Raw genomic sequence first — 17,297 nt, forward strand, 5'->3', positions numbered from 1 at the left:
ACAGTCAAAGGAACATGTTTTCTTCCCCCTATTTGTGATCCAGTTTAAAAGTACAGTTATACAGATGTGTGACCATCACCACTCAGTAATTCCTAAGCACATAGAGCGGCCTGTCCCTGAAGTTACACCAGTTCAAACTAACTCAATTCTGTTTCTAAAACTTGGAGTGTTTCAAAATTTGAAGTCAACTCAACAAAATGTCTTAAAATGAGGATTTTGGGGGACAGAGTAGACAGAGGTGATCGTAACATAATAAGTAAACAGGTTAAGATACAGAACAGGTTTGTTTGAGAGTGAGAGAGCTCAAAACAGCATCGGTGTAGCGAGGGCCTATTTCTTGTTTGCCGGTTAAACGATTTGGCCCTGTGAGTAGGAGTGTGTACGTGTGCACATTGCGTGAGTGTGTGCGCGCGTGTGTGCGTGCGGCGCGCTTACGGGTGGGGGGTCGTGTCTAAGCTTTTAGTGCACGCCCTTTTCATCAACCCGAAACAAGTGCGTGTGTGTGTGTGTGTGTGTGTGTGAGTGAGTGAGTGAGTGAGTGAGTGAGTGAGAGGCGCTCAGCATCACCTTAGTCGGCGGAGTTCCGTGTGCTTGGCTTGACAAGGAGCAGCCGCGCGCGCGCATCACCATGCACCGAGCACTGCTGCTCCAAACTGTGACTCTTCTCACTTTCTGCGTCCTGCACGCCAGCTGTCAGGGTGAGTTGATTTACTTTTCTAGCCCAGATCGGTGATTTAATTAAGTTATTAGGAGCCTCGAAAAGATAGCCTAATTTCTGTTTAAAAGCTATTGGTTATATTTATATAATGGCTATTTAATATATAATAGCTATATAATGTATAACTATGGCTCTATTTACTGATCTTTATTCTTTATCAGATTTCTTGAACATGGAAAGAGTAGGGGAACGGAAATTCTTTTGGCGTGGGGGTTAACATGGGTGGATATTCTTGTTGTCAAAACCTTAGATGCAACATAATGTATTCAATTCTTTTATTATTCTTTTCTTCAATTATTATTTTTAGTCATGCACTAAAGCTTTTAGACAATCTTTTTTATTTATTTATTTTTTTTTTTTTACATGCAATAGTCTGTGCAACCATGTAATAATAGGTGTTGCCTATATTTTATTTCAACCTTGAATTCAAAAAAGTTTGAACTCAGAAAGGCATCAGTCGCTCATGAAGTGTTTAAGTAACGCATGTGTTACACTGTAATTGTTATTGCACGTGCTTCTACTGTACAGGACCGTTAGGTCGTCGTTCGCCTGATTACACCGTTACAATCCCGGGGCTGCTAAACAGGGATAATAAGGTCATAACCCCGGCGGCGCTTTCAACACTGTTAGCTTGCATTTCTGCCAGGCTATATTGCCCCACTGCATACATGTGTCTATTTTTCAGACTGTTATTTACGTTTATATTATTATTTCAATCATAAACACCGCCTTGAAATGTCGCGAGCACAAAGCCGCCTCGCCTCGCGCTCCTCTAAACTTCTCCTAAGAACTTTTCCCTAGGCTTTGCCGTTGCTAGGTAACAGAGAAGAGCATGTGACTGACTACCAGACACTACTACTGCAAAGCTGATTGAGACCCGCGCTGCCTGGCTTTAAAAATCCATGTCACTTTATTTGTCTGTTGATCCAGACCGCTTTTTAGTCTGGTTAGCTGTTTTTGGGTTTATTATGGACCTGAACTTTCTAAACCTTGCAGTGTAACATGCTCCTAAAAGCTCACCCAATCTCTCACATTGTAATCTACTTTTTTTTCAGTGTGTGTAAGCTCCTTAGTGTGCATCAGCCTGCTACTTACTGCTGTAGATGTTGTTGAAAAGTGATCCCAGAGCTTGTATGTAATAAAACATAGGCGTTACATTACAGAATTGGGACTAAATATTAGCCTGAAATTGACTTCAGGCACAATTATTTGTCATCTAGCATTTCAGAAGGATTGCACTGGAGTGCACATTATTTCGCTTTCTCTGCTTGTAAAAGTCATAATTGAACTAATCGGCTTCCATAAGTTAAAGGAGGTGAATTAGAACCAGGAAAACACTAAAAATGGGCAGGATGGAGTGATAAGAGTTTGGCACATGTATTATAAAAAGTTGTCACCTGCTACATAGCTTTAACATTGTTTGGAAGGCATTCAGATGACATTACTTTGAGCTTCTCAGAGAGTTTGACCCTAGAAGCAAGTATTCCTCTATCTCTTGGAGTAGTGCTGTCCCGTTCACTTTTGAAAACTGCAGGTGGATGCAATTTAAAACAAAACATAAATCTGTATTATTGTGCTTGCCTCAAAATTAAACTTCCAACCAAATTTGATCTCCTCAGAAATGTGAGCCAGGAATGGGCTTCCTTAATCCAGCTTTATTCAGCATGTGTTTGAGAGGAAATGACCAAAAGGCCTCAGTGGAGAAGGTCAGGATTCATTCTCTGACACACTGAGCTCTGCTTTCGCCTGGACCCCTAGGGTTCCTGTTTCAGACCTGTGCTGCACTGGGTTAAAGGCAACAGTACTGGATTGATATTAATGAGTTACCTGTCACATTTTGGTCGTGCATAGTTTTCAGGTTGTTTTAAGGTGTTTAGAAATTGTCGATGTTTGCACATATTCCTAGGTCACATGCATTTAAGAAGTTTTTTAGAGTTGATGAGTGACTGTTTTATGTAAAGGCCACTTGTTGCTTATATTTTACTGTTAAGGTTAGTTGAGCATTTATGGAAAACATGATGATGGAAGCATTTTGTAACTTGGGTTGTTTTTCACTTACAAACAAAGATTAAGAAAGTGTTAAATATATAAGCTGTTAATGCTTCAAATATTCTTAATTATTTTCTTTGTAGTTGTAAGCATTTCTTCTACACACTAAAGAATAACAGTCTCTGCTACTGGTCCTTGATCTGGACCATTGGTAAACGATGACCCATTACCCAATCTTCATAAACAGACACATGATACAATTAGCTTATTTAATTTTATAGAGTAAAAGCTTGTTAATATTTGATTTCACTGTGCATAATGTGTACCAAAGGCTACTTTTTTTTTTAGTTCTGAGTACCAGAATAATAATGTTCCAATGTGTCTATAGATGGGTGGCATAATGTCCATGATTTCAGGGTTTAAGAATATCAAACATTGACATTAGAAAAGTTTCATTAGCTTTTATCAGTGGGTTTAATGTGTAATTTTTTAAGGCAGTACTGTTACAATTCAGTTATTTTATTTGCAAAATCTTTTAAAATCTCTTGTGCTGAACAGAATGACTTAATAGGCTGATCAATTGCTCTTCTTTGCTTTCCATTTATGCTAAAGCCTTTTTATCGTACTTTCAAGAGCCAAAGTTAGTTGTTAAGCAATTGACTTTATTCAGCCACATGCATTTCCATATGAAACAGGCAACAGCCCTTTGCTATGACAGCAAAGACTGGTCCAGGCACTTGGTGCACCCCGGTTTCCCTCCACCATGTTTAGCCAGCCTCCTGCAACATACCAAAACAAGACACATTTGATGAAAAAGGCAGAACCTCTCCCATGGCCTCCACAAACCTAGAAAGAGATGTTGTGGCTGGCAAGTGGCATTTATTTTTTTTTAAGGAGGAGGGACAAAAAGATAGGCCAAGGGGTCTTTATCTGGCTTTCTTTTTTCAGGAAGTTCTACTGTATTCCTCCATTTCAATATCCATCTTTGTGGACTGCTTTAGTGTACTGACACTTTCGGTTATGGGGCTACAAGCCAGCCAGCCGGCCCATTGTGCTATTGTTATCACCCAGTGGGGTCTAAGCTTTTAGAAGGCTTCATTCTAATGAAAATTCCTCTGCTGCTGCCCTTTGTGGACTAGTGGTAGGGTGTCCCCCTTATCTTTCCCCTCGGATAATGTTGGGGATTCTCGCCTGCTGTGGGTTTAAGTTGGCTAATTAGAAAAGACATGGTCTGAAAGAAGGAAAAAAAAAAAAAAAGAAAACACTAAACTAACAAAACAGTCTGAGCAAAGGCATTAATGAAGGAAGAAAAAAAAAGCATAAAACCTTTCAACAAGACAAATTCATTTGCATAATACAAGCCCCTCTCTACACATTGACCAGGGAAACATTCATGCTGCTCTTCTCTCTTATTGTTGCCATTCACAATAAGGGACAGTTCAATTTTTTGTCCTAAATTAAGACGTTGAAATAAAATCTGCCTTGGGCCCTCCTGAGAAATTGCTAGAATGACTGTTAAGTGAAGGGTTCGTTTTTCTGAATAGTTCCCCACAGGATGTTGGTGTTTAAAAAGCACATTACGCTTTGCCTGTCACCTTTTCCCAGCACCGATACTGTCAGGAAACACTGGCGTTATTTTAAAGGCAGCAACAGATACATTTCACTCTTGGCAAAATCACATTGAAGCTGTTAACCTAATGTATAGATGCCGAGCTTAGTCATAAGCCTATAATTGCTACCTAGGGTCAAAGAAACCTCTACTGGGTTTGGAGGTTAACATTTGTTTCAGTCAGTGTTACCTGACTGAAACTAATACTTTAAATGAAGAATACTTTGGAGGTTCTCCAAGGAATTATCTATGACTAAAATTTTAAACATCTTTCCAATTTCTTTTTTTTCAAGCCTTATTCAGTGTAAGGCTTGTATTTTCCCAGTTCTGGCAAGATGATTAACTCCAGTTGTGTGACTTGTGTCAGTGAGCTTGTCCCGCTCTGCCAATGCCGTGTGTGCCAGTTGTCTACCTGTGTGTTACAGACGCTGCTGAAACCTCCGGGATCGTGTCCTCTGAACAAAGCCTGCCTTTGAGTGAGCGGAGGAGCAATTTTATCATTAGTAAACTGAGCAGGAAAAAGGCTGGTTCCCAATTGGCTGCTGGAAGAGTTAATTGGAAATCCATTTGGCTGGCATGCTTTAAGAGTTCTGGGTTTGCTGTGTCCTGATTAATGCAGGTCAGGAACCCTAGGTATGAGAACCATGGTTATGAGGTGGTCTGGGCACAGACCCCGCATTCTGGTAGAATCTTTTCTTTATAAAAGAAAGATGATAAACCTCTCAATTATGTGTGACAGACATGATATGTAAAGTTGGTACACAGTCCCCAGGGTAGTTCTGTAAAGTACTTAGGCAGATTACATAATTATGGCTTTGTTTATATGCACATTTCCTAATTAGTACATGTCCTTTTCCCAGTTCCTGTATATTGCTGTTTTACAACAAGAAAGCAGTAAGCTGTGTCAGCTGAATGGTTAGACATTTGGAGGGGATTTTTCAGCTAAGTTGCAAGGAGGCTAAATGTCAAATGCTGACCTCACAGCATAGCCTTTTTCTGAGTGTTGCTCTTTGGCTGCTCTTAACACACTCAGGCTTCTTGTGTGTTCAGTGAATAGCAGGTTTCAGTGTTGTTCTTTCAAAATGTTTCAGGTTTTTTTTAGGCTTAACCAGATTTATTGGACACATATCATATGAATGACTCATTTATATATATTAAAAAAATTCATGCATGTTTAATTGTTATTGTTCAGCAATAAAATAAAACGTTGATATCACTTCATTTAGATTTACATTTATGGTATTTGGCAGATGCCCATATCTAGAGTGACTTACAATTATTTTAGTAGTTGAGGGCTTTGGGCCTTTACCAAGGGCACAGCAGTGACAGACACTCGAAGAACAACATCATAATCAATGAACTACCGCCTACCACTTCAGGATTTGTTGCATTTGTTTTGTAACTTGAGCATAATTTACGAGTCTGGGTTTCAGGGTGGAGAAGTTCTGAACATAATGCCATTATAGTTGAAACAATTTATCTTTTTTTTTAATTTACTGAAAATTGCTTAAAAATTTTCTGTAGACTTTCTAGTATGCAATCAGATATTATACAAGGATTTAAACACAACAGGACATTATGTTACAAGAAAATAACCAACATAGTGGAATGATGTGGCTAGACATAAATGAGTTACTGTTACAACTCTAAGGTTTATTACAATCAAATATCATACAATCCAATAGCATATTACATTAAAGTTGATTCTGCTTATAATACAGTGATTTGCCTTTTTTTTGGTCTTTTAATGACACATTAGTTAGCCTCTCTTTTTCTACTTTAAAGTTAATAAGACAAAAAATATATGATGTTTTGTCATGTTACCAAGAAACCAGGAAGCACAAAGTCCTCTGTCCTCAAGACTTCCCCTTGGCAGAAAACTTGCTGACACTCAAGACTTCTTTTATGAATGTTATAGATTAAGTAAATCATCTGGCAGGTCCCTGTGAATGAGTTGTAACTATTAGAAACAGTAACATATTAAAATGAGTGCATTAATATAAACCTGATGTCAAATTTGTGACAAAAATCTCTCTTCTCTCTCTCTCTCTCTCTCTCTCTCTCTCTCTCTCTCTCTCTCTCTCTCTCTCTCTCTCTCTCTCTCTCTCAGTGTACAATCTGCCATCTCAAAGAATTAACATTTTTTAAAAACTTTTTAAAACACTCATTTCTTCTGATCAGAGGCAGAAAATTGTATCAAGGTGTCCAGTGATAACACATTCACACACCAGCCCCAGCTTTTACCCACCTTTCTCAACTCACTTCTCCCTTCAGCTTTTGGAATTTGGGTGTAAGGGCTGTGGTACCACCCGGTACCACTATTTATCCCAATTACGTTCCTGACAAGGAACAGCATGCACCATTAATCAGAGTGTCAGTGAGAGACAATCAAAATCACGCAATGCGTTTTTCCACCGGCTCTGATTGAGGCCTCCTTGGCTGAACTATGTTGCTCCAGTCGATATCTTGCAGAGCCCAGCAGGGAAGGTACAAGGGTGGTACCTTATCTCTCGAGATGCCACTCACAGACAGAGATCAAAAGGAGGGATTGGGAAGAGAACAGTGAGGGTTGTGTGAGTGTCGGCTCTTCGGCTGGCACGCTTTGCTTAGCAGCCTGTCAATGCTCGTAACTGCATACTTTATCAATAGTAAACTTTAGCTATATATCTACTTCAAAAGTATGTTTATTAGAGAATTGAAGAGTGCCATTTATTTTGTGTATGATAATGGGAAGGGTCTTGATGTAGGGGTGTCTTGATGTGGCATGTATGCAATGCACAAGATTATTTTTTTGTTATTGTCTTTCAAGGTTTTTTATTTGTCAATGCCACCATATGTGCAGACATAAAGGGAAAATACTGTATATATATATATATATATATATGTATATATATATATATATATATATATATATATATATATATATATATATATATATATATATATATATATATAAGCTGGGTAAATATATCTCGTAAACATCTGAATGTGTAAGGTACAAACATACTGAAGTTCTGAGTAAAAGTAATTTTTAGGGTGCAAGACAGATAGCAGCAGTATGACAGTAGTACAAAAAGACTGTAATGTGTGAAAATGAAACAGTGTCAGATTAAAAGATTTTGTACATGTAAAGTAATGGTGTTTGTAAAAATTTCCATTTGTGCAGAATTCTGAAATATCTACTCACAGTCTTTTAAAACAATTTTTGGGGGGGATAGATAGAAATCAGTTTTGGAACAGACATGTGTTTTAATATTTGTGCAGGTTCAAGTTGTGAATTTGGTCAATTCCGCTGTGGGACAGGCAGATGCATCCCAGCAGCCTGGCACTGTGATGGCACTGCAGACTGCGCAGATGATACAGATGAGAGCGGTTGCTGTAAGTAACTCTCACACTTACTCTTCCTTGAAATTACAAGCTGTCAGTGTAACTCTGCACTGTCATAGCATTACAGTGCAAGTTATGCAGTACATAAGGGTGATAAGTAACCAATAAAGTATGATGGTTGGCCGTGTAATGCTACGAGAGCATCAGGTCGTGTGACAACCTGATGCGAAGCATAATTACTCTGTTACCACCCCAGAGTCTTTATTTTATCTAATAACAGAACACCCACAGGACACGTTTTTTCTGTTACACACAATTTAGTACACACAGTTTGTTGATACATACTTAATAGATTTATTAAGTATTGACACTGTGGACTGTGTTTACTGTAAAGGTACATACAATAGTGTGGAATTTTTTTGTTATCCCTTATGTAATAAAAAATTATCCATTACCTGCTTCTTGTTTCCATCTTGTTGTTACTAAGAAAATTGTTTTACTGAAAACTGTCTTACTGACAGTTACAAAGTATGTGATTATGTGCAGAATTTACCATATATTAATGCGTCATGTTGTTATAGAAAATTAATAATAATCTTCTGACCAGATCAGATCTAAGGATTTTGCAGAGCTGTGATATAAGGATGGGATTCAATGACAAATTAATTATTGTCTTAATTGGAATTATGAAGCTGAAAGGCGAAGCTGTTTTTGTTTTTGAGTGTGGGAGCTTTATAGGCTGGTTAGTCATAACATGAATTTTTATCATATACAGCATCACTGGACGGACTCAAAAGCCGCCTTAGAAAACTCAATTTCATGACATTCCTGAAGTGAAAGCTCTGTGTGCAGGTTTGTCTACACCTCCTTCCATGAGTTAATTAAGCTTTACTGTGTTCTCTCAGCCCAATCGACCTGTGAGGAGGGCCAGTTCCAGTGTCTGAGCGATGGCGAGTGTATTTCAGTGCACTGGGTATGTGATGACGAGGAGGACTGTGAAGATGGCTCAGATGAGAGACAGCACTGTCGTAAGTCCTCCCCTTCCTCACCTTCTCATTAATATAAAGGAATGTAATTGAATTTCTTCCTGTGGAACATGATAACCTCAGTGTGTGGGCTATATAAGCAAAAGGGCAAATTAGTGTCACGTGTACATGAAAGTCGACGACCACCCAGAACATATATATTAAAAATGTGTTGCTTAATCTTTTCTTAGCCGAAAGAACCTGTTCCAGTACACAGTTCAGCTGCACAAATGGGGCATGTATCCCTGCGGAGTACAGGTGTGACCACCTGCCAGACTGTTCAGATGGGGCGGATGAGAGACACTGCAGTAAGTCCACTGTTGGTGTTTGTGTGTATTAGAGAATAGATACATCAACATCATTCCAGGCTCCTGTGGCATTTGAATCAATTTGTTACATTAAGGGGCTTAATGACTAACAGAAATAGCCACAATATGCTTTTTGTTGTCAGAAGTTAATTTCAGATTCCTTGGTGGATTAGTAAGAAACTTTGCTCCGACGCAATTCTAAAGCTCATGGCAACAATCACTGTATGTAATGTATTTATAGCAGTGTATATCATGCAAAATAATTCCATACATAAAAGTTAGAGGTCTACTGTTATGTTTTCAACATGTGATTTTGATTCTTTTGGAGAAACATGTATGCTTGTCACTATTCACCACAAGTAGCTGTATTGTATTACAGCCTAATTATATTTAATGGAACAAATGACTGATGGCTAGAACTGGACTCTCTTTCTCTGTCTTCCAGACTATCCAGAGTGCCCAGAGTTGAGGTGTGCCAGTGGGGCATGTTACAACACGAGCCAGCACTGTGACCAGGTGCTCAACTGCCGAGACAGCTCTGACGAGGCCAACTGCAGTGAGTGTCCTTCCTTGGCAGGAAAACCACAGTCCTTGTGCACTCTCTAACTCTCTTCCTAATATTCCACTTCTTTGGATTAAATTTACTGTTGTTTGCATAATGTATCATCAGAAGACTCATTTTACCATACAGACCTAATAAGTGAAAGTGCTCCTGCTTTTTTTCAACAGCACATCGATGTAATAGTGGCCAGTTTCAATGCAGCAATGGAGAGTGTATTCCACGTGCGTACATCTGTGACCATGATGATGACTGCGGGGACCAGAGTGATGAACAGAACTGCTGTAATTACATCACTGTAATATTAATGGCATGTCTGATTGTGGAGAAAATGTTTATTTTTATTTGCTTAAACTTTTGTGATGGCCTTTCACTCCAGCTTACCCAACATGTAGGGGAACATACTTCACTTGCCCTAGTGGTCGCTGTATACATCAGGTCTGGTTATGTGATGGAGAGGATGACTGTGGAGACAATGCTGATGAGCGAGGCTGTGGTAAGAGTTATTTTTTTCCTCAGATTTTTGGGCAATTTAGGATAACAACACCAGAGTGTCTTGTGAGAAAAACCCGAAGGATTTGGATTCAAAATGCAACCAAGTTAGTGGGATTATTTTAAAAGTTAAGTGTAGCTATCAGTTTATGCTAGGCACATTGAAAGAGTATTTTTTGGCTAAATAATCACATTCTGTTTTTTACTTCTTGCACTGCGTCCGCTGTGAAATAATAAATATAGCTAGATAGCAGCAGCTGTGGATAAACACAGAAGCTGGTTATATACTGCATGACTTGCAGAAATTGTGTTGTTTTAACCTGCAAACCTTTGAATATGGACTTCTTAGCCATTTATACTCCAGGCCACCATCCAGAGCTCTTTAGGACATCTCCTCTTTACACTGAAGGCCTTGTTTTTTGAGTGGCTGGGTTAAGCACCCCTCAACTCCCATTATGACCCTTTCAGAGTGGTTACTTCACATGATTTAAAGTTGTGCCCAGGCAATAGAGACTATGCCAAGCTGCTTCTTATTCCACTGTAGATATGGCTGCTTTTTTTTTTTTTTAACTCTCACACACATTAGTTCTTATTGTGCAAATGTTGTCGAATTTTCAGTGCTTTTTTTATGCTCTTGGCTCAGAGCTTACACAGTTTACTGTTTCTGCATTTATTTTATTTCGCTTTCTTTGGTAAATGACTACATATACTTTATTGTCTCATGTCTGTAGATAATGTCCAACATGAGTGTTACCCTGGTGAATGGCCATGTCCCTCATCTGGTATTTGTATTAACATGGAGCAGCTCTGTGATGGCACCCCTCATTGTCCCGATGGGGAAGACGAGACCAACTTTACTGCTGGACACAACTGTAGTCAGTACCTTTTCATAATATACAGAAATATTGCTAGAGTCATTGCTAGCTTGAATTTGACATGCTTTAAATTAATTTTAGAAAAACATTCTTTAGGGGATTCTTGTTTGTCCGTTTTATTATTGAGATAAATTAATTGAGTCTTATTTGTTGATTTCTAGGTATCTGGCGCTGTGCGTCTTTGAGCTGTGAGCATCGGTGTGTGGAGTCTCCTGAAGGTGGTACCTGCTCATGTCCTTCTGGCTATCTAGTCAGCATCAATGACAGCCGTTCCTGCATTGGTAAAATCTTATTACGCTTCCTATGTACCTCTCGATTAATTCCTTAATATTTTGAGCACTTTTTAACTAACATTCTGTTCATCGCAATGCCATTTATAAACATAAGCATCATATGATGTGCTTGTTGAAGTCTCATAAACTTAATCTACATTGTTTCTTGTGTCTTTTTCATGCTATTGATTGGTGTAGATTATGATGACTGCCTATTGTGGGGCGTGTGTGATCAGCTGTGTGAAGATCGGATTGGTACGCATCGCTGCAGCTGTACCGAGGGCTACGTTTTAGAGCAGCACAGATACTGCCGAGCCAACACATCCTGTGAGTCACTCAGAACCTAAACCTGAATATGCAGTAAGCAATGAAGAGAGAGGGAGAGTGCATATATGCTTGCTTAGGATATGCATAAGTCACTGAGGCTTAATACACCACATTAAGTGGTAGAGGTTAGAGATCTTAAGGGTTATGACATTACACAGGTATGAAAACAGCATTACCTATAAAAGAAAAAATGACATTCATAGATATAAATATTTATTCATATTATATATTTATTCTATTTATACATTCTCATAGAATTCAACCTGGAGTAGAACAACAATAGTTTGTGTAGTTATGAAATAAATAGGTATCAACTGATTTTTTAAATGTGAAATCTACACACACAATGGTGTAATTCTCTCCTGCAGTCCAAATCTACTTAGCATGCACCCCTCCCCCAGCACTCTGCCCTGTGCTCCTCTTCAACCTCTTCTTGGTGCTTTGTTGCAGCCGAATGTTTTCTCAGCCGGCCTTTCTTATGTAGTGCACTGAATAGCGGCTGAACAGGAGCCAGTGCTTTTTATTTCACAACTGCCATAACAAAACTATTCTTCTCATTAGGTATTTAAAGATTTATATGGGGGTATATAATTAAAATTTGTACATGAAGTCTTAGCATGCATCAGACTGTGCTTAAGAAGCATGTGCTGACAGTTTAAAGAGTGAAAAGTCTATATCAAGTATTAAAAGTGAGTAAAAAAACAGTCCCGGCAAGTGGCAAGAGCTCAGCTCTTACTGCGTGCCTAAGTTGGCATCATGACCAGTCACGCTTAATGCATCTGTTCACCCAGACAGAGGCAGTCTGACTGCTGGTTGAAGTCACACTTTTTTTTTTGCCTGCAGTGGATTTAAAAAGTATACACACACTGGCTGGTGAAAGTCTGGCTTGTGAGAGTAGAAAAACACTGTTGGATGTAACCATTTTATGGTTATGCTGGAATTTTTTAATTTCCTTTACTGTATACTGTGTGTCCTTTGTGTTCTACTGAGTCTGCATCTGAAAACAATATACTCAAACTGTTTTGATACAACATCAATTTGTCTATTTTTGTGGTATTTATTTCATCGCTTTTGGGCAAAGTATTGTACTGGGCCATTGCTGATTTAACTCTTTTTAAACTAAAAAATTTCTTGATCTTTTCTGTGAAAAAAATGAAAGAAAACAGAAACAATAAGATAACTTTTCAAATTGCACCCATATAGCTGGAGTGGCATCTTTACTGTTTTCTAATGGACGAGACTTGATGATTGGAGATATACATGGTCATAGCTCTTATATCTTGGTTCACTCTGAGAACAGAGGAGTGGCTGTGGGAGTAGATTTTCATTACCAGCTACAAAGGGTCTTCTGGACTGACACCATCCAAAACAAGGTAACTAATGCCATGATCAAATAAAGCTTTTAGTAATGAAAAGTTCTTTAAAACTTTTTAATTTCCTGTAGTAAAACCTTTCACACTGCAGGCCATGTTGCTCATGGTGTTGTCATCTTTAACAAAGACAGCATTGTTGGCCACTATGCATTTCACTTTATATCTTACAAAAATCCATTTAAAGTTCTGGCATCTGGAAGGGTTTCTCAGTTTGCACATTTTAATGAGTGGTATTTAATAGATACCTGGGTTGCTAACCTTTACAGACTAAGTGCTATTGCTATTACATTTATTGATGATAACAGAGCTTTTCATTTTTTTTGTCCTTGGATATACACTTATGTTCCAATATTCCTCCCCTTTTAGACAAACATATTTTATCTCTTTTACATGCACTTACTTTACATTGCCAGACTCCAATGTTTGGCCAAATGGCAATGTAAGACCAGTCCATCAAACTGCATGTGTGTGACAATGTGATTTCTGCCCCATTCCCACTCAAACAACCTCCCTCCACTCCACACAGGCGATTGAACAAAGCAGTTTTAGAAAAAAGTACCCCATGTAACCCCCTCTTGATTATCAGCACGCTTGACCATTATCAGCACGCTCAAGTTGTGACAGACATTGGCCACTTGACAGCAATACTTTGAATGATTCCTGTAGATAATACTAATACTGTAATGATGGCAGAGCTGCTTGGCTTCAGCCAGCATGGTTAGATTTGATCTTCCACCTTTTTCTAATCTTCACAAGGTTTCTGATATGCTCTAAACTGCATATTTCTGCTTAATTTTATGTAACCTTAGAGGATAGCAAGTGGCTGTGCAGTATTTGTTTGCATCCAGCTTCTTTTTTTTTTTTGCATTCCTTGGCTGAATCAGAGGGCTTTGTTTGAGCTCTTGGCTGCTGTCAGGTTTTAACCCCAGTCATAGAGCTGAAAAGCAAGGGCATACCAAGAGGTGGGGATCTATGATTAGCACCCCCAACCCCATAGGACTGTGATGAATGCTAGGCAGGGGGTCTGTGTACAAGCCAAAACAGCAACTTCTTCCACAGCTTATATTTCCGGTAAACAGGTCAGCCGAGAATCCTACTCTCTAAGACGGGTTTGGTTTCCACTGCAAAGAGCAGTGGTGCCTTGGCTTCTGTTACAATGCCAAGTGGTCCACCCTGAGAAACCAGTGCCATCTTGAAATCAGTAGGGCAGTGGTTTCACAGTACGGTTCCTGTGGCTCCACTTAAATGCTACCGAACAGATAAGCTAGCTGGATGATGCATGTGTAATCAGAAACTGGGCCTTATTACACATGATTAATAATTGAGAGAATATACCGTATATCTTGACATAGTCTTGACATAGTTTGAAATTATATATTTGTTTTTATCACTTGTTTATATGATTATTCTATATGTCAGTAACCCAAGCAGCAGGTGCTTGATTTAAAGGAATCATTCTGTTTGTGGGCTAGGTCTTTTCAGTGGATATGGATGGGTCACATTTGCAGGTGGTCCTAAATGTTTCAGTTGAATATCCTGAAAACCTGGCTGTGGACTGGGTCAACAATAAACTTTACGTGGTGGAAGCCAGCGTTAACAGAATTGACATGGTGGACTTTGATGGGAATAATCGCATCACACTCATTGCAGAGAATCTTGGAAATCCTAGAGGTATTGCACTAGACCCAACTGTTGGGTGAGTATTTAAATAAATTCAATAAACTACATCCATATATGGAAATAAGCAACATTCTAAGTCAGTGGATGAACTTTTATGACCATAAATGCAAATTTTTAAGTCTTCATGTACTGAAGGCAACACATATGAGCTCATGTAACATGATTTCAGGTGGCGTTTCTGTGTTCCATATCCTTATTCATATATTAGAGCTACTATTAGAGCTAACCAGCTACTGTGTGTCTTAAAGTATATGTTTTTTTATTACACATAAGTCCACCAGTATGCAATTACTGTTTTCAATTTACACTGAAAAGCATTGCCATTAAGTTATAAATAAAAGCATATTGAAAGAAAAGTAAAGCACCTTAAATAGAAAATAAAATGAAATAAAATAAGAGCACAATGAAAGAAAAGAATAAAGGCCACAACTCTTTTTGCAATAAGTTTCTTCCTCTTTACTTTTTTTAGTTGTTTTGGCCTGGCTGCTACGAAACTCAAACCTGAGTATTTGTAAATGAAACCACAAAACTGACCTCAAATCAGCTTATAAGGGCATTCATCACTGACACTGTCATCTTCTTTCTTAAGCAGACAGAATTAATTAAAGCAGGATAGCTATTTTTATATAATACAGAAAAGGATTAGCTGGAAGTAATAAGAAAAGAGACTTACTGAAACTTAATATGGAATCAAAAAAGGTGTTAAAGATTTTATTTCAAATGTATTGCATTTTTGTAAGCTTATTTGCAGAAAATTTACTTTTCAGAATCAGAATCAGGTTTATTGGCCAAGTGTGTTGACACACACAAGGAATTTTTGTGTGTGTGTTTGTATGTATATAAATATAAGATTTATATTTATTTATATATCCTTATATTATGGTTTAGATATCTTTTTTTCTCTGATTGGGACACTCTAAATGGAGAGCCTGGTCTGGAGAGAGCCTACATGGATGGCACCAACCGCTATGGTATTATCAGGTCGAAGCTAGGCTGGCCGGCTGGAATTACACTAGACATTGATGCCCAGAGGGTGTACTGGGTGGACAGTCGCTATGACTACATAGAAACTACCACTTATGATGGGCTGCACAGGTAAGTAAAATTTTATGACCAAATATTGCCAAGTATGAGTGTCCTAAGTACTTAAAACATGGCTAATGAACGAAGAATAATGAATTACCTAATTGCTTTGTAGGAAAACAGTGGTACATGGAGGCTTATTGATTCCCCACCCCTTTGGCATAAGTTTGTTTGAACACTCTGTCTACTACACTGATTGGACCAAGATGGCCATCATGAAAGCCAACAAATTCGTTGACAACAGCCCACAAGTGGTCTTCTCAACCACTCATATGCCATATGGTGTGGCTGTGGTGCATCCCTTCAGGCAGCCCTATAGTAAGCTATTTAATATTTTCTAACAGAAATAATATTAAGCTGCTGCAGTTTTATTGTTGCTGTTTTTTTGTTGATTGGATCCACAATTTGTTTTGGTTTGATAGTTTAATTTTAGGATTAATACAAAACTTTACATTTACATTAATGCTAAAGAGATTATTTTTTATTAATTTTATCATTTTTATTAATTAATTTCTTGATTTTTAGAATATATTTTATCATTTTTATCATTTAATATAACACATATTTTTGTTATTTGTGTGATGTTTGGTGTGTATGTTGCTGACAGTAAGTAACCCATGCGGGACTGATCGAGGGGGCTGTGAGCAGATTTGTGTGCTGAGTCATAGGACAGATAATGGTGGTCTGGGGTATCGCTGCCGTTGCCGCATGAGCTATGACTTACACCCAGATGGAAAGAGATGTGTGGGTAAGAGACACCAGAAACTGGCGTACTCCCTTTCCCTGTTCTTCTGATATTTAAATATGTAATTTTGGCGTGTTTCATGACTTTATCAGATAATATAAATAGCATTGTGACATGGTATATCAAGTAATTTAAAAAGAAAAATCATAATTTTGTTAGCATTTAATGACTCGATTAATGGTTACACTAATAGTTAGTTTGGTATTCTAAACATATGGCTATGTGCTTTATGTTGCAGCTGTGAGGAAGTTCTTGCTGTTCTCCAGTCAGCTGGCAGTGAGAGGGATCCCATTTAACCTCTCATCCCAGGAGGACATCATCCTTCCCATCACTGGGACACCATCTTTCTATGTTGGAGTGGACTTCAGCGCAGAGGACAGTTCCATCTTTTTCTCAGACACAGCAAAGCACATTATTTTTAAACAAAAAGTAGATGGAACTGGTAAGAGATTTCTGTGTTTGCTCAAAATAGTCACAGTTTCTAATATATTGCAAGCTGTATTCTTTTTTTTGCCATTCCTTATCTAACTAATTTAGATGCACCTTTGGGTGGCTACTGTTATAAGGCCTATTTCAAAAATTATTTTTCTGATTATGATTTTATTAAAAGATTTTATTTTGGCTTGATTTCTCCATTTGGTTTAATCACATTTCTTTGTGCACTGTGCTGTCACTATAGTGATCAGGAAAAATGTTGAGGCTGAGGTGGATCCACTGGAGTATTGTTTTACAAGAGTCGGAATAAAATTTTTGACAGCAGGCAATTTAACAGCATCAGATATAAGTGTTATCTAACAGAATGAGAGTTGTGGCTACTGTTCACAGGCACATAGATAAGGCAGATATATTTAATAAAGGCAAATCCGCATTCAGGTAACAAGGCAAAAAAGTGTGGTTTATGTAATTGCAGAACTA

General features: G+C 38.2%; 1 protein-coding gene across 5 annotated transcripts in view; it reads left to right on the forward strand.

The window, feature by feature from the left end:
* The first annotated feature begins 361 nt into the window (after positions 1 to 361).
* Positions 362 to 17,297, forward strand: part of lrp2a (low density lipoprotein receptor-related protein 2a) — a 65,710-nt gene continuing 48,774 nt past the window's right edge. For all 5 annotated transcript variants that reach the window (XM_083538109.1, XM_083538112.1, XM_083538111.1 and 2 more), the window contains exons 1-16: positions 362 to 698; positions 7,581 to 7,694; positions 8,549 to 8,671; positions 8,860 to 8,976; positions 9,422 to 9,532; positions 9,706 to 9,819; positions 9,915 to 10,031; positions 10,759 to 10,902; positions 11,064 to 11,183; positions 11,373 to 11,501; positions 12,705 to 12,874; positions 14,347 to 14,570; positions 15,443 to 15,649; positions 15,753 to 15,955; positions 16,245 to 16,385; positions 16,621 to 16,824. In XM_083538109.1, coding sequence (XP_083394235.1) covers positions 629 to 698; positions 7,581 to 7,694; positions 8,549 to 8,671; positions 8,860 to 8,976; positions 9,422 to 9,532; positions 9,706 to 9,819; positions 9,915 to 10,031; positions 10,759 to 10,902; positions 11,064 to 11,183; positions 11,373 to 11,501; positions 12,705 to 12,874; positions 14,347 to 14,570; positions 15,443 to 15,649; positions 15,753 to 15,955; positions 16,245 to 16,385; positions 16,621 to 16,824 — 2,308 coding nt within the window. In that variant the 5' untranslated portion in view covers positions 362 to 628. The remainder of the gene's footprint in view (positions 699 to 7,580; positions 7,695 to 8,548; positions 8,672 to 8,859; positions 8,977 to 9,421; positions 9,533 to 9,705; positions 9,820 to 9,914; positions 10,032 to 10,758; positions 10,903 to 11,063; positions 11,184 to 11,372; positions 11,502 to 12,704; positions 12,875 to 14,346; positions 14,571 to 15,442; positions 15,650 to 15,752; positions 15,956 to 16,244; positions 16,386 to 16,620; positions 16,825 to 17,297) is intronic.

This window comes from Silurus aristotelis, assembly GCF_946808225.1.
Source record: "Silurus aristotelis genome assembly, chromosome: 3".
NCBI lineage: Eukaryota > Metazoa > Chordata > Actinopteri > Siluriformes > Siluridae > Silurus > Silurus aristotelis.